Raw genomic sequence first — 17402 nt, 5'->3', positions numbered from 1 at the left:
ACTGTCACAAAGCAGGCAATAAAGCTTCTGCTAAACCAGTCACAGAAGAGGTAAGTAATGATGGCACTTACACGAAAGAAAAGGTGAAAAAATGTAGCAAGTGGATGTCTGAAAAATATTAAATATATTAAGATATTAATAGTGGGGATATAAAGAATAAATATGAGAAATATATTCCTATATTTGATAATCTATCAAGATGATTTGGTTTAACAGGAAAGACTATTATTCAAAATTAGGTCTCATTCGTAAGATACTAATCCAGTTGAGTGTGCCCATGGGAGTTATTGATGCAGGACGAGAGCAAGAATTTTATTTTGCGATGCTTTCCAATCCAAGTAATGAGGAATGTGTAGAAAGCGGGCTTTTACTGAACCAAAACAAAAACTTTGGGAAAATACACTGATCAAAGTTACTGCAGAGAGAAAATCCATATTATCACCATTCAGATTTATCACATGTACATTGAAACATACAGTGAAATGTGTTGTTTGTGGTGTAACACCTCGCCTAAGAATGAGTTGTGGAAGTCCAGAAGGGTCGCCACATATTCTGGTGCCAACATAGCACGCTCACAATGTTCAGCAGAGTAACACAGAACACACCAGGCAACAAAGCAGTAACAGCAAAGCAAGTGCTGTCCCCCCCCCCCCCCCCACCCCGACACATAGTCCTCTAACCCCAGTGCAGGCATTTCTGTTATTTAAAGCATAGATAAAAGATGCAAATAAATCTCCAATAATTATCTCTTTTTTTATAGTTAAGAACTAACCACTAAACATATTGTCAACATTTTCTATATTTATATTTTATTAGTTCTGAAATTCAGCATTCTGCAAGAACTTCTGTTTTCACTAATTCACGGCTATTCCTAACCACATTGACGTCCTGTAATTTATGTGGGACCTAATTTATGAATTTGTCAGAATTTCACATATGAAATGCTAACAGTTGGCATCCAATAGTGTATTTTGCCAATAGAGAATGAACTTCAACATTAACACTTGTCAATAGTTTTATGTAAACACTGTTGGTGGTATGTATAATGCTATTACGGTGCCAGTGACCTGGGTTCAATTCCACCATCACAGACATTCTCTTCCCGCCATCACAGATATTTACACCACACGCTGCATCCGCAAAGCAAACAGCATTATGAAGAACCCCGCGCACCCCTCATGTAAACTCTTCTCCCTCTGGAAAAAGGCACCGAAGCATTCGGGCTCTCACGACCAGACTATGTAACAGTTTCTTCCCCCAAGCCATCAGACTCCTCAATACCCAAAGCCTGGCTTGACACCAACCTACTGCCTTCTACTGTGCCTACTGTCTTGTTTATTATTATTTATTGTAATGCCTGCACTGTTTTGTGCACTTTATGCAGTCCTGGATAAGACTGTAGTCTAGTGTAGTTTTTGTATTGTTTCATGTAGCACCATGGTCCTGGAAAACATTGTTTCATTTTTACTATGTTCTGTACCAGCAGTTATGGTTGAAATGACAATAAAAAGTGACTTGACTACAGTAAGGAGTTTGTACATTCTCCTGATGACTGCAAGGGTGCTTCAGTTTCCTCTCACATTTCAAAGACATACAGGTTAGTTGGTCACCTGGGTGTAACAGGCCAGCACAGGCCTGTTGGGAAAGACGGGCCTGTTACTGTGCTATATCTCTAAATTTAAAAATATATATATTTTTTAAAAACACTTGTAGCCCAAACACTTATTTACCGGATATCATTAAAACAATTAAATGATTCCTAATTTGGTGATATCATACTTGTAGGGTAACAGTTTCAGTGAAACTATTGCCCAGACAAAATGATAACATAATAATCACAATAACTTACGTATATAACAAAACCACATTATTCAAAATACTTTCATGCAAGTAAAACATACAAGGTCAAAGAGTCATTATTTTCAATAAGGTTGATCTGCACCATTTTGTTTCAGTGGTGATGGGAATACAAGTCAAATTTATTTTGAAGCAGTTAATTATTAAGAAAACATGTTCTGTCAGCATATCTCACAACACGCTGGAGGAACTCAGCAGGTCGGGCAGTGTCCGTGGAAACGATCAGTCAACGTTTCGGGCCGGAACCCTTCGTCAGGACTGTAGGGGGAAGGGGCAGAGGCCCTATAAAGAAGGTGGGGGGAGGGTGGGAAGGAGAAGGCTGGTGGGTTTCAGGTGAAAAACCAGTCAGGGGAAAGATAAAGGGGTGGGGGAGGGGAGGCAGGGAGGTGATAGGCAGGAAAGGTGAAGGAGGAATAGGGGAAAACACAATGGGTAGTAGAAGGAGGTGGAACCATGAGGGAGGTGGTAGGCAGCTGGGGGAGGGGCAGAGTGAAACTGGGATGGGGAAGGGAGGGGGAGGGAATTACCGGAAGTTGGAGAATTATATGTTCATACTAAGGGGCTGGAGACTACCTAGACGGTATATGAGGTGTTGCTCCTCCAACCTGAGTTTGGCCTCATCATGGCAGTAGAGGAGGCCATGTATGGACATATCTGAACGGGAGTGGGAAGCAGAGTTGAAGTGGGTGGCTACTGGGAGATCCTGTCTGTTTTGTTGGACGGAGCGGAGGTGCTCGACGAACCTACCAGCCTTCTCCTTCCCACCCTCCCCCCACCTTCTTTATAGGGCCTCTGCCCCTTCCCCCTACAGTCCTGACAAAGGGTTCCAGTCCGAAATGTCGACTGATCGTTTCCATGGATGCTGCCCGACCTGCTAAGTTCCTCCAGCGTGTTGTGAGTGTTGCTTTGACCCTAGCATCCGCAGATTATTTTGTTTCTGTCAGCATATACTTTAGAAATAAAAAAAATAAGCATATTAGATAACAGGGAGTTTATCAGCAAATCATCTTACACAATATAACATTCATCTATAACAGCCATTACTCGACTTAAAATTACACGTAGCGAAATAGAACAGAGATGATTGGGCAATTTCCCCACAACTTAATCTTGTTGACTGATGTAAATAAGAGTGATAGCATGCATCAGGTTGATAGGTTCTTGAATAGTAAGGGCACCAAAGGTTACAGGGAGAAGGTAGGAGAGTGGGTTGGGGGGAAGAGATAATAAATCAGCCATGATGAAAAAGCAGAGAAGACTTGATCAGCCGAATGTCCGGATTTTGCTCCTTTGTCTTATGGTCTAAAATGTATATGCAACTATCCTTCACTCATTGCAGAAATTACCCTCTTTTGGGGAAGTTGCCATGGTTTCTGTTTCTCCAGCTCTCTGGACTTTCTATCTATGCTATTGAAAGGGCACATTCCATAAATCTTCCAATATGTTAACTAAACCTGCAATGTCTATGTCAGTGTACCATTTTAAATAGGCTAATTATTACCTTACAATAATGAGCAAAACAATCTTCCAGAAACAAATTTTGCACTCCTAAACATGCAGGTTAATTTCAAGTGCAGAGGTATAGCTTCACAAACTAGCTACATTTTGTTTAGGGGAACACTAGTTCCCCTTTACACAAAGTAAACAAAAATCACAAGATCTAGTGTGTGACGGAAACTGAATTACCTCACGAGAATGAGTAACTACGTTCAAGCAGTTTACTCAAATGAGACACACAGACACAAAATGCTGGAGGAACTCCGCAGGTCAGACAGCAGGGAAGGGAGTAGAAGCCAGAATAAGGTGGAGGTGGAGGGGAGCATACAAGAGGGGGGCAGGTGATCAGTGAGACCAGGTGAAGAGGAGGTGGGTGGGTGGGTGGGGGGAATGGTGTAAGAATCTGGGAGGTGATAAGTAGAAGAGGTAAAGGGCTGAGGAAGGAAGAATCTAATGGGACAGGACAGTGGACCAAGAAATAAAGGGAAGGAGGGGAACCAGACAGAAGTGATGGACAGGTCATGAGGGCAGGAAAGGAAAACAGCTGAGAGGGAAACCAGAATGAGGAATGGAAAGAAAAAGAAAATGGGAGAGTAGAAATTACAGGAAGTTAGGGAGACTGATGCTCAAGGCATTAGGTTAGAGGCTCCTCAGATAGGATGAGGTGTCGCTCCTCCAACCTGAGCTTGGCCTCATCGTGGCAGGAGAGGCTATAGACAGGCATGTCAATATGGGAATGATATATCAAATTTTCCAGCATTTGCAGAATCTCTCTTATCTATAGTTTACTCAAATAAACACAGTGAGAACATTCTCAGAGATCAGAGAAGGGGTTAAACTAATTTTCCATAAGTCAAATTCACGCAACCATTTTTTATCCCCACCATAATTCAATGTTAGGATTGCAATGGATAATCTAGGGTTGATTTATGCATGCAAATTTACAGTCACAATCAAACTGGCTGTAGGAACATTACTGAATCAGAGTGGAATACACTAGAGAAGCCCTTGCAAACTGCTTATCAGTGACCTGTCAGATTTCTTGCTTTGACTATATTACTCAAATATGAGCAACTAGCCTCTATTTGCATTAATATGGTCTGTTTGTTCAATGTAAAGTGGCAGCCACATTAGCTAGGATAACAGTGACGTTATTCAAAAGTAATTTAAAATGTTTTGGGATATTGTGAGGACAATGGGAGTGCTATATGAAAATCAACAAGTTTTAATTCTCATTGTGTATACTCACCCATAAAGAATTGTCAAGAATAAGGAAAACTCAGATCAGTCATGCACATCAGAATTTTCTATTCGCTATCTCGTTGAGGTTAATTTGACAACATGGTGAGCAGCAATTTGGTTGCACACATACACGTAACACCATTAAAGCCTACCTACTTTCTTGTTTTGCTCACTGCCCAAAAGTGTAATTCAGGGAAATTCAAGAAGATTTTTCAACAAAATCCCTGAAAGTTGCCAAAGAAGTTGATGGTAGTTAGCAAGATCTATGGTGTGTTAGCATTCTTAATCCAGGGATTGAATTTAAGAGCTGCAGGGTTACCGTGCAGCTCACTAAAACTCTGATTAGACCACACATGGAATACTGTGTTCATTTCTGGTCGTCTCCATACAGGAAATATGTGGAAGCTTTAGACAGAGTGCAGAGTTTACCAGGATGGTGTAGATTAGAGATCAGGTTGAATGAGCTAGGGCTTTACACTCTGGAGCAAAAAAGGATGAGTGGTGACTTGATAAAGGTCTATAAGATTATGAGACACAGAGATAGAGTGGTGGGTGGCAGGGTGGAGATGCATCTCTACCAAAGGAGATGTAAGGCGCTTCTTCTATCCGCTAGCCTGCATGTCACCCTTGGGTGAGGTGTAGTGCCTGCTCAGCCCTCTGATCAGGGTCACATGAAGCCATGGAAGCAGGCAGTGGGTGGTTGAGCAGCTGGTACATATCACAAGTCCCGCTGATGCAACCACTGATGCTAGGCAATCTCTGAGGAGTATTGATAATGGCTGGGGTCACCCGTCTTGTAAAGACGCTACCCAGAAGAACTTTTCTGTTGAAAAAGGGGTCTTGATCAGCTAAGTATGTGGATTGAGGAAGGGCAAATGGTTTTCAATCCAGATAGATGTTTGGTATTGCCTTTATGCAGATACACCAGGATTTGGGACCTGGGAGTAATATAGAACAAAGGGACCTAGGAGTTCAAGTACATAGTTTACAGAAAGCAGAGTCACAGGCAGATAGGGTGGACAGGAAGGCATCTGGTGTGCTGACCTTCATCAGTAAGGACACCGAATACAGGAATTGGGAGATGAGGTTGAAGTTACAAAAGATGTTGGTGAGTCAGCACTTGGAATACTGGGCTGAGTTTCTGGTCACACTATTGTAGGAAATATGTTATTAAACAAAGTGTGCAGAGAAAGATTTACCAGGATGTTGTCTGGACTTAGGACCCGAGTTACAAAGAGAGGTTGTGTGGACAAGGACTTTATTCATTGAAATGTAGGAGAATAAGGAGTGACTTGATAAAGGTATGTAAGATTATGAGGGGCATAGGCAGGGTGAAAGCACATAACTTGTTTCCCCAGGGAGGGTTGCTAAAATATGAGAGCACACAGTAGTTAGAGAAGAGAGATTTAAAAGCAACATCAAGGGCAGCTTCTTCATGCAATGGCTGCTGCGCATTTGAAATGAGCTGCCAGAACTAGTGGTTGAGGTGGGCACATTAGCATCATTAAAAAGCCATCTGCACAAGTCTAAGGATAGCAGAGAATTCGAAGGCTATGAGCCAAACACAAGCAGATGAGACTAGCTTATTGGACAATACAGTCAGCAGGGATAGGTTGGGCTGAAGAGCCTGTTTCCACACCTTATAACTATGCCTCTAGCTTCTGTTTGGATTTTCAAACCATCCCATGATGGAGTATTTAATAAATGGGTATTTCCAATCAATTTTTCATTCTTCTCAGCTTTCCTGTCTTTCTTAATGTCATATCTTATAAGCTAAAGGACAATGTTTCTGTTATCAATGGTTTTCAGGGGAGTTCTGACCTGCTCAATTACATTTGTTCAAGACTCCACATATGGGCTGGATCTCATCACTTGACCCCAGGACCTTCTGCAAAAGGTAAATCTTCAAGTGTGTGATTAACATGGATCATGAGCAACAAATCCTAATCATTCTGGAAACATTACAGATAGGTGCTGACAGCTGCAGATAAGAGGGTTACTTGGAGGAAGAATTTTACTGAAAAGTAAGAATTTGCATTTGTTTATTGTTTTTCATTTTCTCAAAACATCAAAGCATTTCACAGCCAAATTAAGAACCTTAAGTAAGTTCAGATACTGAATATTCTGCAAAACACCATAATTGTAACAAGGTGCAATATAATATAATTTTATATTCAGACCATCAGAAGGGAGGATGCTCTGCATTGATTGGTACTGGAATTACTGTTACTTAAGAGTTATTTACTAAATGATTTTGAAGCAAAAAAAACATCATTAACTTATGGCAAGATAAAGCTCCTAAAGGTATTCCAAGTGCACAGGTTCATGGGATCCTGTTTCAAAAACCAGTTAACAATATCAATGTACTGTAGATTAATAAATATATAAAACATTGAAGCATGGAGGCTCATTTCTATAAAGTTGGAATTCTAAATCAATGCTCCTTGAACTCCCATACAACAAAGACCAGACCATTTGGGCCATGTGGTTCTTGTTTTCAGTTTTACAAAACAAGGTATGTAAACACTCAAAATCATAATAAGATTTATTATCATGTTCTATTTGTGACATTTTTGTTTGGGGGCACTGGAGTAAATACAAAACATTTACAAAGGTGATACCCAAGGATACAAATGGCAGGGATATCTAAATAGACTTACTCATGTGAAAGTTTGAGGTAACCTGATAGAAGCCTTTAAAACCAGGAACAGAATTGATACAGAATGAAGAGATGTAGAAGCCCAATATTTAAGACCAGCAATAAAATCCAGTTGGTGAAAGCCTCTCTATTTCCTATGGAATGCAAAATTAGTTACCACATTTGCTGGCAGAGGAGACAGTGAGAAGTTTGTCAGTATAGGAGGAGGGAGGAATCAACAGAAGAATGTTATAATATGTGGTAGGACACTCAAGTGGAGCAGACATGCCTGTTTAGAATAATATGTCAACGGCCAATTTCTATGCTGTAAAGTGTGGGGATGGGAAACGAAGTTCTGCTAATTAAGTAATGATCACTACTTGATTGAATCCTGGAGGTAGATACAATAGATATGGTTGTACTGGCTATTTTTAAGATAAATCCATAGGCAACTTGATTAAAGTTAACAGGCTTAGAGACCAGTCTGAAATTTCCAATCATCAGCGGAACTCCGTGCTTATTTTAAAAAAAATCAATAAAAAACTCTATTAAAGATTTTCCATACCATCATACACACACACACACACACACACACACTTCTGAACGCTAAGCATTTTCTGTTCTTATTTCCCATTCCAATTTGTGATACACATCTGTTTGCTAGAATCCAACACAGATCCACTAGGTGGTCAAGGTCCCTGAAATATTCACGCTCAAATAAAAGAGAAAAATAAAATTTAAAATTTACATTCATTCAATATTGCATTAATAAAAGCTGGTTAACTTGGCCAACTAATATAATTAATGACAAGCTAATTTATTTTCTCACAATACACATAAAATTAAGTCATCCCATACACATGAAAATCATTTTGAGAAATGCCCAGTCAAGTTGGTGAAATCAAACTCACTTCACTTCAGGTAGTCAGTTTCCCAAAGTGTAATCAAATCAAAAAGCAAAGAAAAACAATTGCAGATAATAAGAAAATCTGAAATGAGCAGGAAAAAGTGGTGGAGAGCACCAGAATCAGTAGAGAGAGAGAGAAAAACTGGAGGTTCTGAAGAAAGCTCGACAACCTGGATTAATGACTGTTTCTTTTTCCAAAGATGCCAACGTAATCGCTGGGTTTTTCCAACAGTTTTTATTTCAAAGCATATGATGAATAAAGTTTATTAACTGAAGTTCTATGTCATTATATAATGACGTGCTAATCTACATGAATTACAATAATCAAGTTATACTCCTAGTGGCCACGGTATTAGGTACAGGATGTACCCAATAAAGTAGCCACTGAGTGTATTTTGTATGTTGTAATGCGTGGTTATTTGCGTTACTGTTGCCTTCCTGTCAGCTTGAATCAGTCTGGCCATTGTCCTCTGACCTCTCTCATTAACAAGGCATTTTCACCCACAGAATTGCCACTCACTGGCTGTTTTTTTGTGTTTTTCACAACATTCTCAAGAATCAAAGTACATTTATTATCAAGGTATGTATGCAGATTCAACCCTGAGATTCATCTTCCCGATAGACCGCCATGAAACAAAGAAAACCAAGGAACCTGTTCAAGAAAAACATCACACCCCCCACACAAAAAAAATCACGCAAACAGCAACAACAACGAAAAAAGCGAAAAACACAGAATATAAAACACAAAATCAAGTGTCCAGGCACATTCAGTTCAGCTCAGTGTTTGTTATCTGCAGTCTGCTCCGATTCAAAATCACCCAAAATAGCAACAAAAAAGTTACCAGAAACACATAATGCAAACTGCAAGTCCAATCTATAAACCACATCAATTAAACCTTGCTCAAGACTCAGAAAGGGACCATTCTAAAGCAGAGTCCTTCCTTCAAGCAGCAAGCAAGCAGGACAGACAGACTGTCACAAGGCAAGAGAGACAGACAGACTGTCACAAGCAGACATCTTCCTCAGGCAGCAGCAAGTGAAAGGCTTGTAGACGGCACTGAACATCCATTCGCCTTAATGACTTCAATCTTCCTTGCCGCTTTAATCAGCGAGAACAACGAGAAATTAAGTTGATCATGAGCTCGTACTCCATCTCCAGGCTTCTTGCCCTCAAGGCTGCACATTTTGCTCAAAGCTTCATGGAATACCCTCGGAGCAAAGTGCCAGATCGCTCAATCTGCCCAAAAACACACACCAAAACATAGAAAGTAGGCTCCAACTGTAGCAGAGCCACATTTGAAAGACATAAAAGAGGTAAAAGTAGTCTCGTGAACCATCTGGAGGATGTTGCCCTTGGTCATGTTGTTTGCTGGCACCGTTGAGAGACTATTATGTGTGAAAATCCCACCTAAGCAGTTTTGGAGATACTCAAACCATCCTGTCCAACACCAACAATCAGTCCACGGTCAAAGTTACTTAGATCTCTACTCCATTCTGATGTTTGGTCTGAACAACAACTGAACCTCTTGACCATGTCAGCATGCTTTTATGCACTGTGTTGTTGCCACATGATTAGCTCATTATACATTTGCATTAATAAGCAGGTGTACAGGTGTACCTAATAAAGTGGCCTGAGTGTAATTTCTTAATACTCCAAAAGTTACTATCAATTTCAAATGTAATGCTGCAAAAGGTGAGTGAATCATCTTCTTGGAAATTAATAATGAATCTTCGCAATCACATTACAGCACCCCCAAATTTAAAGGAAAAAGAAAATAGTATTCTTCTCTGCCCCCAGCAGTGTCTCAGCTGGGCAGGTTATATGCTTTGTTATATTCTCTGGCATGACGGAAATTGGCACCAGAAATAAAAAGAGCTGCTGGACTAGTTTCAAAAATTATTTGCATTGTTGATATATTACTCAAGGTCAAACAAGTCACAGCCATGCCACTGCTGTACTATAAATGAACTTACTGTTCAGTGCTTGCTTCTTCATAACAAAAAAAAAGTAACAATTAGACAATGATAATTGGTGACCATGAAACAGTTCATCTCCAGGGTGAAATGGGGGATGCACATTTTCAGAAGGTTTCACAGCATTTATGATGCCAATGTGCAGCGCATCAGGGTTGAAGTGCAAAGGTTGCAAAACTTACCATTCCACTGGTGTCCTGAGTAGATGTAAACACTTTGGAGTAAGAAGAACTTTTGGATTGCTGTATGTACTCACTTGCAACTTAAAAAACAGTGAAGTCACAGGGTTATGTATCCCAGCAAGAAAAGGAAAAACCAATAGACAATGAGGAAGAATGTGAGAAGACCAGGTGGTGGTTAATATGCATTACAAGGAAAAAGAGGCAAGTCCAAATACTCAAGAGTTAAAGATGTCAGACCGTAATTAGAACGATCAAATGCAGGGACAAACTCCAATGTTATCATTAAGGACTATAAGAATACTGAATAAAAATACTTTACTCAGCCAAAATACTAAATTCATGTGGGAAGCTTTGTCCATATGTGGTCATGAATTAACGATTGCATATATCCCACACCCATATTCAATAACTTTCGGCCTTTAATAGAGATTCCATTTCAGAGCCAGAAAGTAACTTTTTTTTTTAACAAAATATAATATAGAAGGTACTAAAAATACTTGGCAGGTTTTGCCACATCTATAGAGAAAGCAAGACAATTAACATTTTGGGATCAATGATCATTTAATTAGCTCCTGCCTGACCTTTATTTTTAGCTTATTAATTTTTCAGGATATGGATATCGCTGGTAGTGAGATTCTTGCTGAACTGATTTATCCTTCTGAAGGTATATCCAAAAGCTACCAAGTAGGAAGTTCCAAGATTTCAAAGGAACACTGTCAGAAATGAGAGAGATTTGGAAGAGAACCTGCAAGTGGTATAAATATAGAAATTGCTGGAACATTTCAAGAAGACAGGCAGCATTTGTGGAAATAATTAACATTTTAGGTTAAATACCCTGGGTCAAAAAAGAGAAAACAAGAAAATAAGTTAATACTTCTTTTGTCTCCTGCAGAAAGTTTCCAGCATTATCAGTTTCCAGATTGCCAGCAGCTGCAGTTTGATTTTCAACCTGCGGGTGGTGCAATTCCCAAGAGCCTGGTAGCCTGGGTCTGGGAAGCTCTTTGGAGTAGACCATGATTACCTGCAATGCATATTGCTGATCAAACACATTACAAGCACAGTACACCAAATAATTTCATCACTGCCACTGTGAAATGAATGTTGGTGAACTCTCCTGCATTCCCTCTCTGGCAGACATTTTCTTTTTTGGGTAACAAGACCAAGACCGCCCTGGTATAGTCTCGCAAAAGCTCTGGTATAACTGCAGCAGAACGTCCTTGTTCCTGTACTCAGAACCTCTATATATTACCTACTTCCTTAACTGCTTGGTATGCTTGTATGTTTGCTTTCATTTGTAACACGCTGTAAGGTTTCACTGGAAATGTAATGGCTTCTCTGTAATATTCCACTGCTGAGGTAATAGTTTCTCTGTAGCAGCAATGTTTGGGTTACGACTAGAGATAACGGGGCACGCTAGCCCCGTTGTTCTTTCTTGTGTGTCTGGGAGCCGGGAATTCGCGGGTTTTTTGCCGGGGAGAGATGAGGAGAGAAGACGCGAATGGAGGGAGTTGTTAAGATTGCCGGACGGAGTGGACTTGGAGCGAGGGTCCGAAGGTCAGCAACCATCGGAGGAGGTCGGTGGTGGACGAGGGGCCTTATCAGTGAGCTCCAACCTTGCGTAACAGATTGTTTCATGAGAATAGGCCCCTTCTGCCTATCACCTGTCCAGCTCTCGGCTCCATCCCTCCCCCTCCTGTCTTCTCCTATCATTTTGGATCTCCCCCTCCCCCTCCCCCTCTAGCTTTCAAATCCCTTACTCACTCTTCCTTCAGTTAGTCCTGACGAAGGGTCTCGGCCTGAAACGTCGACTGCACCTCTTCCTATAGATGCTGCCTGGCCTGCTGTGTTCACCGGCAACTTTGATGTATATTATCTAAACACTTGAGGACACTTTTGTTATGCATTCCATTAATCCAAATATCTAAATACTAATCTTTTTTTAAACCAATCATCACATTGCATTCTCTTAAATACCATTAATTTTGTTCCATTAAATATCTTTAATCTGAATAACATCCACTGCAATATCTTTTAAAATAACACAAATTTTAGATAGTTGCAAGATTCTCTACTGCTTCTCTGAACACACTTCTCTTTCCTTTACTAATTTAATTTAAAATTATTGCACAGTTATACTGATTATAAATACCTGGGGATACAAATTGACAATAAACTGGACTGGTCTAAGAACACTGAGGCTGTCTACAGGAAGGGTCAGAGCTGTCTCTATTTCCTGAGGAGACGGAGGTCCTTTAACATCTGCCGGATGATGCTGAGGACGTTCTACGAGTCTGTGGTGGCCAGTGCTATCATGTTTGCTGTCGTGTGCTGGGGCAGCAGGCTGAGGGTAGCAGACACCAACAGAATCAACAAACTCATTCGTAAGGCCAGTGATGTTGTGGGGATGGAACTGGACTCTCTCACGGTGGTGTCTGAAAAGAGGATGCTGTCTAAGTTGCATGCCATCTTGGTCAATGTCTCCCATCCACTACATAATGTACTGGGTGGGCACAGGAGTACACTCAGCCAGAGACTCATTCGTCTGAGATGCAGCACAGAGCGTCATAGGAAGTCATTCCTGCCTGTGGCCATCAAACTTTACAACTCCTCCCTTGGAGGGTCAGACACCCTGAGCCAATAGGCTGGTCCTGGACTTATTTCATAATTTACATATTACTATTTAACTATTTATGGTTCTATTACTATTTATTATTTATGGTGCAACTGTAATGAAAACCAATTTCCCCCGGGATTAATAAAGTATGACTATGACTATTTTCTGTCACCTTCTTTATTCACTTTGTATGGTCAATACTTTCAACAATTAATTTCTCTGCCTGTTACACAATTGCTTACCTCCCCTTTTAATCTCTTCTACCTTTAGCTTCTTCACCTGCATCTTAAAACATTTGATTTATTTATTTTGCAGAAGGGAAGAAGTGATTATGGTGGTGGATCAAGAAACAATTAAGTGAGCTGCTTTGCCCTGGGTGGTATCAATCTTAGTCCCTTGCTGGTGTGGCACTCTCATAAGTAAATAACAGTATTCCAACACACATTTGGCTCGTGCCAGTCTGACATTTGCTCTATACCAGTGCTCTCAGTTATTTCTTGAAATCACGCAGAATGAACCAAATTTGCTGTAAGTTAGCTTCTGTAATGATAGGGAGCTCATGAGATAGATAGATCACCAATTGGCACTCCTGACCAGATATGGTAAATGCTTCAGAGCATCTTTAACACTTGCATGCTGAGCTAAGCCATCACTGAGGACAAGTGACATCTTGGACTTTCCTCCTATTAGCTGTTAATGATACAAAGTCAAGTTTATCGTCATACGCACAATTACCTACACACACAGGTGCAATGAAAAACTTACTTGCAGCAGCATTTCAGGCACGTATAAAATACATTTACAAGAAAAGCACAAATTACACAAAATTATACAAGATAAAACATCTGGGAAAAAAATGTCAATTGAAGGGCAAAGTAGTTACAGTGTTGAGGTACTGATGGGGGGGGGTCAGGCTGTAGGCTTGTTCAAGAACAGAATGGTTGAAGGGAAGTAGCTGTTCTTGAACCTGGTAACGTGGGACTTCAGACTCAATGATAACTGTGGGAAGATGGCATGGCCTGGATGCTGGGGATCTCAATAATACATGTTACCATCTTGAAGCAGCACCTGATGTAGATATTTCCGATAGTGGGGAGGATGTGCTTGTGATGTATTGGGCCAAGTCCGCTACTCTCAGCATATTAAGTCTCTTTTCATTCAAGCTGCCGTATCAGGCCACAATGCAACTAGGTAGGTCATTTTCAGCAGTACATCTGTGGAATCGTAGACCATGACCATTCACAGTAAGATGTGGTGGGATTACAGAACTATAACCTGATCCAATATTTGAAAAGTTGCCTAGTTTATTCTTCCTCAGACCAATTTTGAAGTTGCACAAGCATTTGGAGTTGTATTGCAGCTTCAATAGACTGGAAGCTGGTTTTGTTGCTGGCTTGTCCACCTGCACTCTATATGGACAGTAATGGTATTGATAGTAATGGTGAGGGGAAATGCTAGGCCACAAGTTCACAGATTGAGGTGTTGCATATTTCTGATAGTACCCAGTACTTCAGTGGATACCTAGTCCTGCAATATAACTATTCCGGGTCTATTCCAGTTGGCAAGACTGCAGGGTCCACCACTCAAATGAAGGTCCCTTGTGTGCAAAGAGAGGACTTTGTCTCCTGTAGTTGTTGCTCCTACTCCAATACTGTGATGGACAGATCGCCTCCCACAAACAGATTGACAAGGATGAGAACATAGGTGTATCTCTTGTATTGATTCACTCATGACCTGCTGGAGACTCAGCTGTCAGTTCTCAACCTGCTGGGCCATGATGGTGCTACGTGATCATGGTTCCCATCCAGAGCAAATTCTGTACACTGACTAATTTCAGTTCTTCTTCCAACATTGAAATGGAAGGAAGGTAGTAGCTGTTATTCAAGAAGTGGTTTTCTTTCTCAGGTTTAACCTGATGTTTTAACATCTGGCATCAATGCCAGGACCCCTAGGGGCCATCTTCTCCTAGGTGTACCATTGTCACCTCTGGTAAATTTGTTCTGCCAATAAAACAGGACCTACTGTAGAACTGGCAGAACTATGCAAGTTACTACATAACTAGTCTGTTGAGAATTCTACCATGGAATACCCAAATTTCAGTTGTATACAAGAGAACTTCAAAGATCAAAATAGTTTTATTAAAATACGCATATTACCATACACTACCTCGAGATTCATTTTCTTGCAGGCACTTACAGGAAAAAAGAAATACGTAAATGAAAATTAGAGATTTGGCTAAGAGTGACCTTGCAATGTCCAAATTTGATGTATTTTATTTATTTAGCGATACAATGCAGAGTAGGCCCTTTAAGGGGCTCCGCATAGCAACCCCAGTTTAACCCTAACAGGACAATTTACAATGATCAATTCACCTACCTCGTAGGTCTTTGGACTGTGGGAGGAAATCGGAGGAACTACGCTTTGCACAGGGAGGGTGTACAGACTCCTTACCGGTATTGAACTCCGATGTCCCAAGCTGTAATAGTGTCGTGCTAATCACTGCACTACCTTGGTGCTCCCATTTTATGAAGCCAAAGTTGATGTCAGTTTTATTTTATATATTACTTTTATATTGGTATGATAACTGAGTTGCTAGACCACATATAAATTGCTGACGGAACTCAAGAGGTCCAGGCAGCATCAATAGAGGGAAATGAAGTTCATATTTCAGATCTACACCCTTTACCTGGCGACCTGAACATACCAGATGCTCTTGTGTCTTCAAATTGTAGGGCTATTTCACAATCACAGTGCTATGTCTGGAGTCAAATAGACAAACAAGACTGGCCCAGAAGCAACGCACACCAAATGCTGGAGGAACTCAGCAGGCCAGACGGCATCTATGGCCAAGACCCTCGGAACGGAAAAAAGGGACACGCCTCCAGTGTCGTGATGTGTCCTGATGAAGGGTCTCGGTCCAAAACGTCGACTGTTATCCTTTTTCCATAGATGCTACCTGGCCTGCTGGAGTTCTCCAGGTTTAGTGTGTGTTGCTCTGGATTTCCACCATCTGCAGATCTTCCCGTGTTTCTGGCCCAGAAGAACGCCTTAAGACATGTCGCTCGCTTTTGTTCCTCTGATTTAAAAATGCACAATTGCCGAGCTGGGATATGAACTCGGGCTCCGAGTTTAGGAGTGTGACCGCCAGCACTTTTACCTTTACCTGATCCTGTTCTTCCTCAGAGCCAGCTCCTCCTCCTCGGTACCGAAATCCAGCGACACGTCCTCAGTATCGTCCACTAGCGCCTTGCAGATGATAATAAAGAATTAGTTATGGGTTTTTTTTCCGCTAAATGAACAAAACCGCCAAGGGGCTGAAACGCTCCGCCATCGGCACCTCGCCACCCCCCACCCCGGGCCGGACCCTCTCACCTGCCGCATGATGGTTGCTCGGCAGCGGCCCGCTACCTTCCGTGTGGCTGGTACAGCTCACAAATGTATCCGGGTGGATGCGGCTCTCAGCAAGCTTTCCATGGGTTGCATCATTTAATTCCAGCCCCCGCCGCTCGCTCGCCTCACCCTACTCCTGCTCATACTCCCCGCGATTGCCCTGCAAAGGCCAGGCACGTTGGCTCTTCCTTCATTTCCATAGATGCTGAGTTTCTCCAGCATCTTGTGTGTGTTGCTCTGGACTTCCAGCATCTGCAGAATATCTTATGTGTATTACTAGCCGCTAATTGCGAACCCAGATCATGGAATATCAAACACATAACGAGCCTGACGGAATTAGAATCTATATTCTTTATTGTCTTTTCGGCAGAGGGGTGGCTGATATTTTCCTGGTACACATGACTCGGGTAGGATGTGGTAGGAGGCGCTGTGATTCATTTTAGCATTTCATTTCTCTTTCAGAAGGTGGACTTCAACACCTTAGCAAAGCCAGAATGCCTTTTCAGCGCAATACGGAGGGAGTGCTGCATTCATTCAGATGAATGTTAAGGGAGCACTTTCTGGTGGCTGGAACATCTCCTGGTGGCTGAGCAGTGGCAGGGACGTCTCCTGCCACCCTCTGCAGCTTTCAGTGCGGTTAGTCAGTCCCCTAATTTCTGTCCTTCCTTCTGAGCCACAGTTAAAGCTGCCCTTTTCAGTCTCTTACTTCAGCCAACTCTCCGTTGTCCCCTTGAGCCTCACTTCAGTCACTCCCATATCAGAGTGTAATCTTGTCGTCGATACACCGACGAAGCCCCGGCGTCCACCTCCTCAGGGCAATGCAGTACCTCAGCTTGTGGCCAGCCTCTACTCCTTCCTCCCATGGGATGGTTAACTCAATGAGGAGGACTGTCTTGGCGGCCGTGGACCATCTGGGTGGAGAGATATGGTGGTGGTTTCCATGGGGAACTGCAGCAGTCTGTCGAGATCTGTCCTCATGTTCCACTGCTTGCCTGTGGAGAGGAGTCCTGAACGAGCTCTTGGGCAGGTGCATTCAGTGCTCTTACCAGCCTTAACAAACGGGATGAGTTGCTATCCCACTGGAGAAAGGCTGCTTCTCGC

The 17402-nt window shown here is 41.7% G+C and overlaps 1 protein-coding gene across 3 annotated transcripts in view; it reads right to left on the bottom strand.

Annotated features, from left to right (window-relative positions):
* LOC134352073 (Golgi apparatus membrane protein TVP23 homolog A-like) overlaps nt 1-16471 on the bottom strand; it is a 38564-nt gene extending 22093 nt beyond the window's left edge. Inside the window, exons 1-3 of one of the 3 annotated variants that reach the window (XM_063059204.1) lie at nt 16284-16471; nt 16075-16157; nt 1-108 (exon numbers count right to left, since the gene is read on the bottom strand). The exon at nt 1-108 is cut by the window's left edge and continues 37 nt beyond it. In XM_063059204.1, coding sequence (XP_062915274.1) covers nt 1-108; nt 16075-16157; nt 16284-16292 — 200 coding nt within the window. In that variant the 5' untranslated portion in view covers nt 16293-16471. The remainder of the gene's footprint in view (nt 109-16074; nt 16158-16283) is intronic. The other 2 variants (XM_063059205.1, XM_063059203.1) reach the window with 2 other exon arrangements.
* Between the last annotated feature and the right edge of the window lie 931 nt (nt 16472-17402).

Source organism: Mobula hypostoma, chromosome 9 (genome assembly GCF_963921235.1).
Source record: "Mobula hypostoma chromosome 9, sMobHyp1.1, whole genome shotgun sequence".
Taxonomy (NCBI): Eukaryota; Metazoa; Chordata; class Chondrichthyes; order Myliobatiformes; family Myliobatidae; genus Mobula; species Mobula hypostoma.
This window is presented reverse-complemented; position numbering and strand designations above follow the sequence as displayed.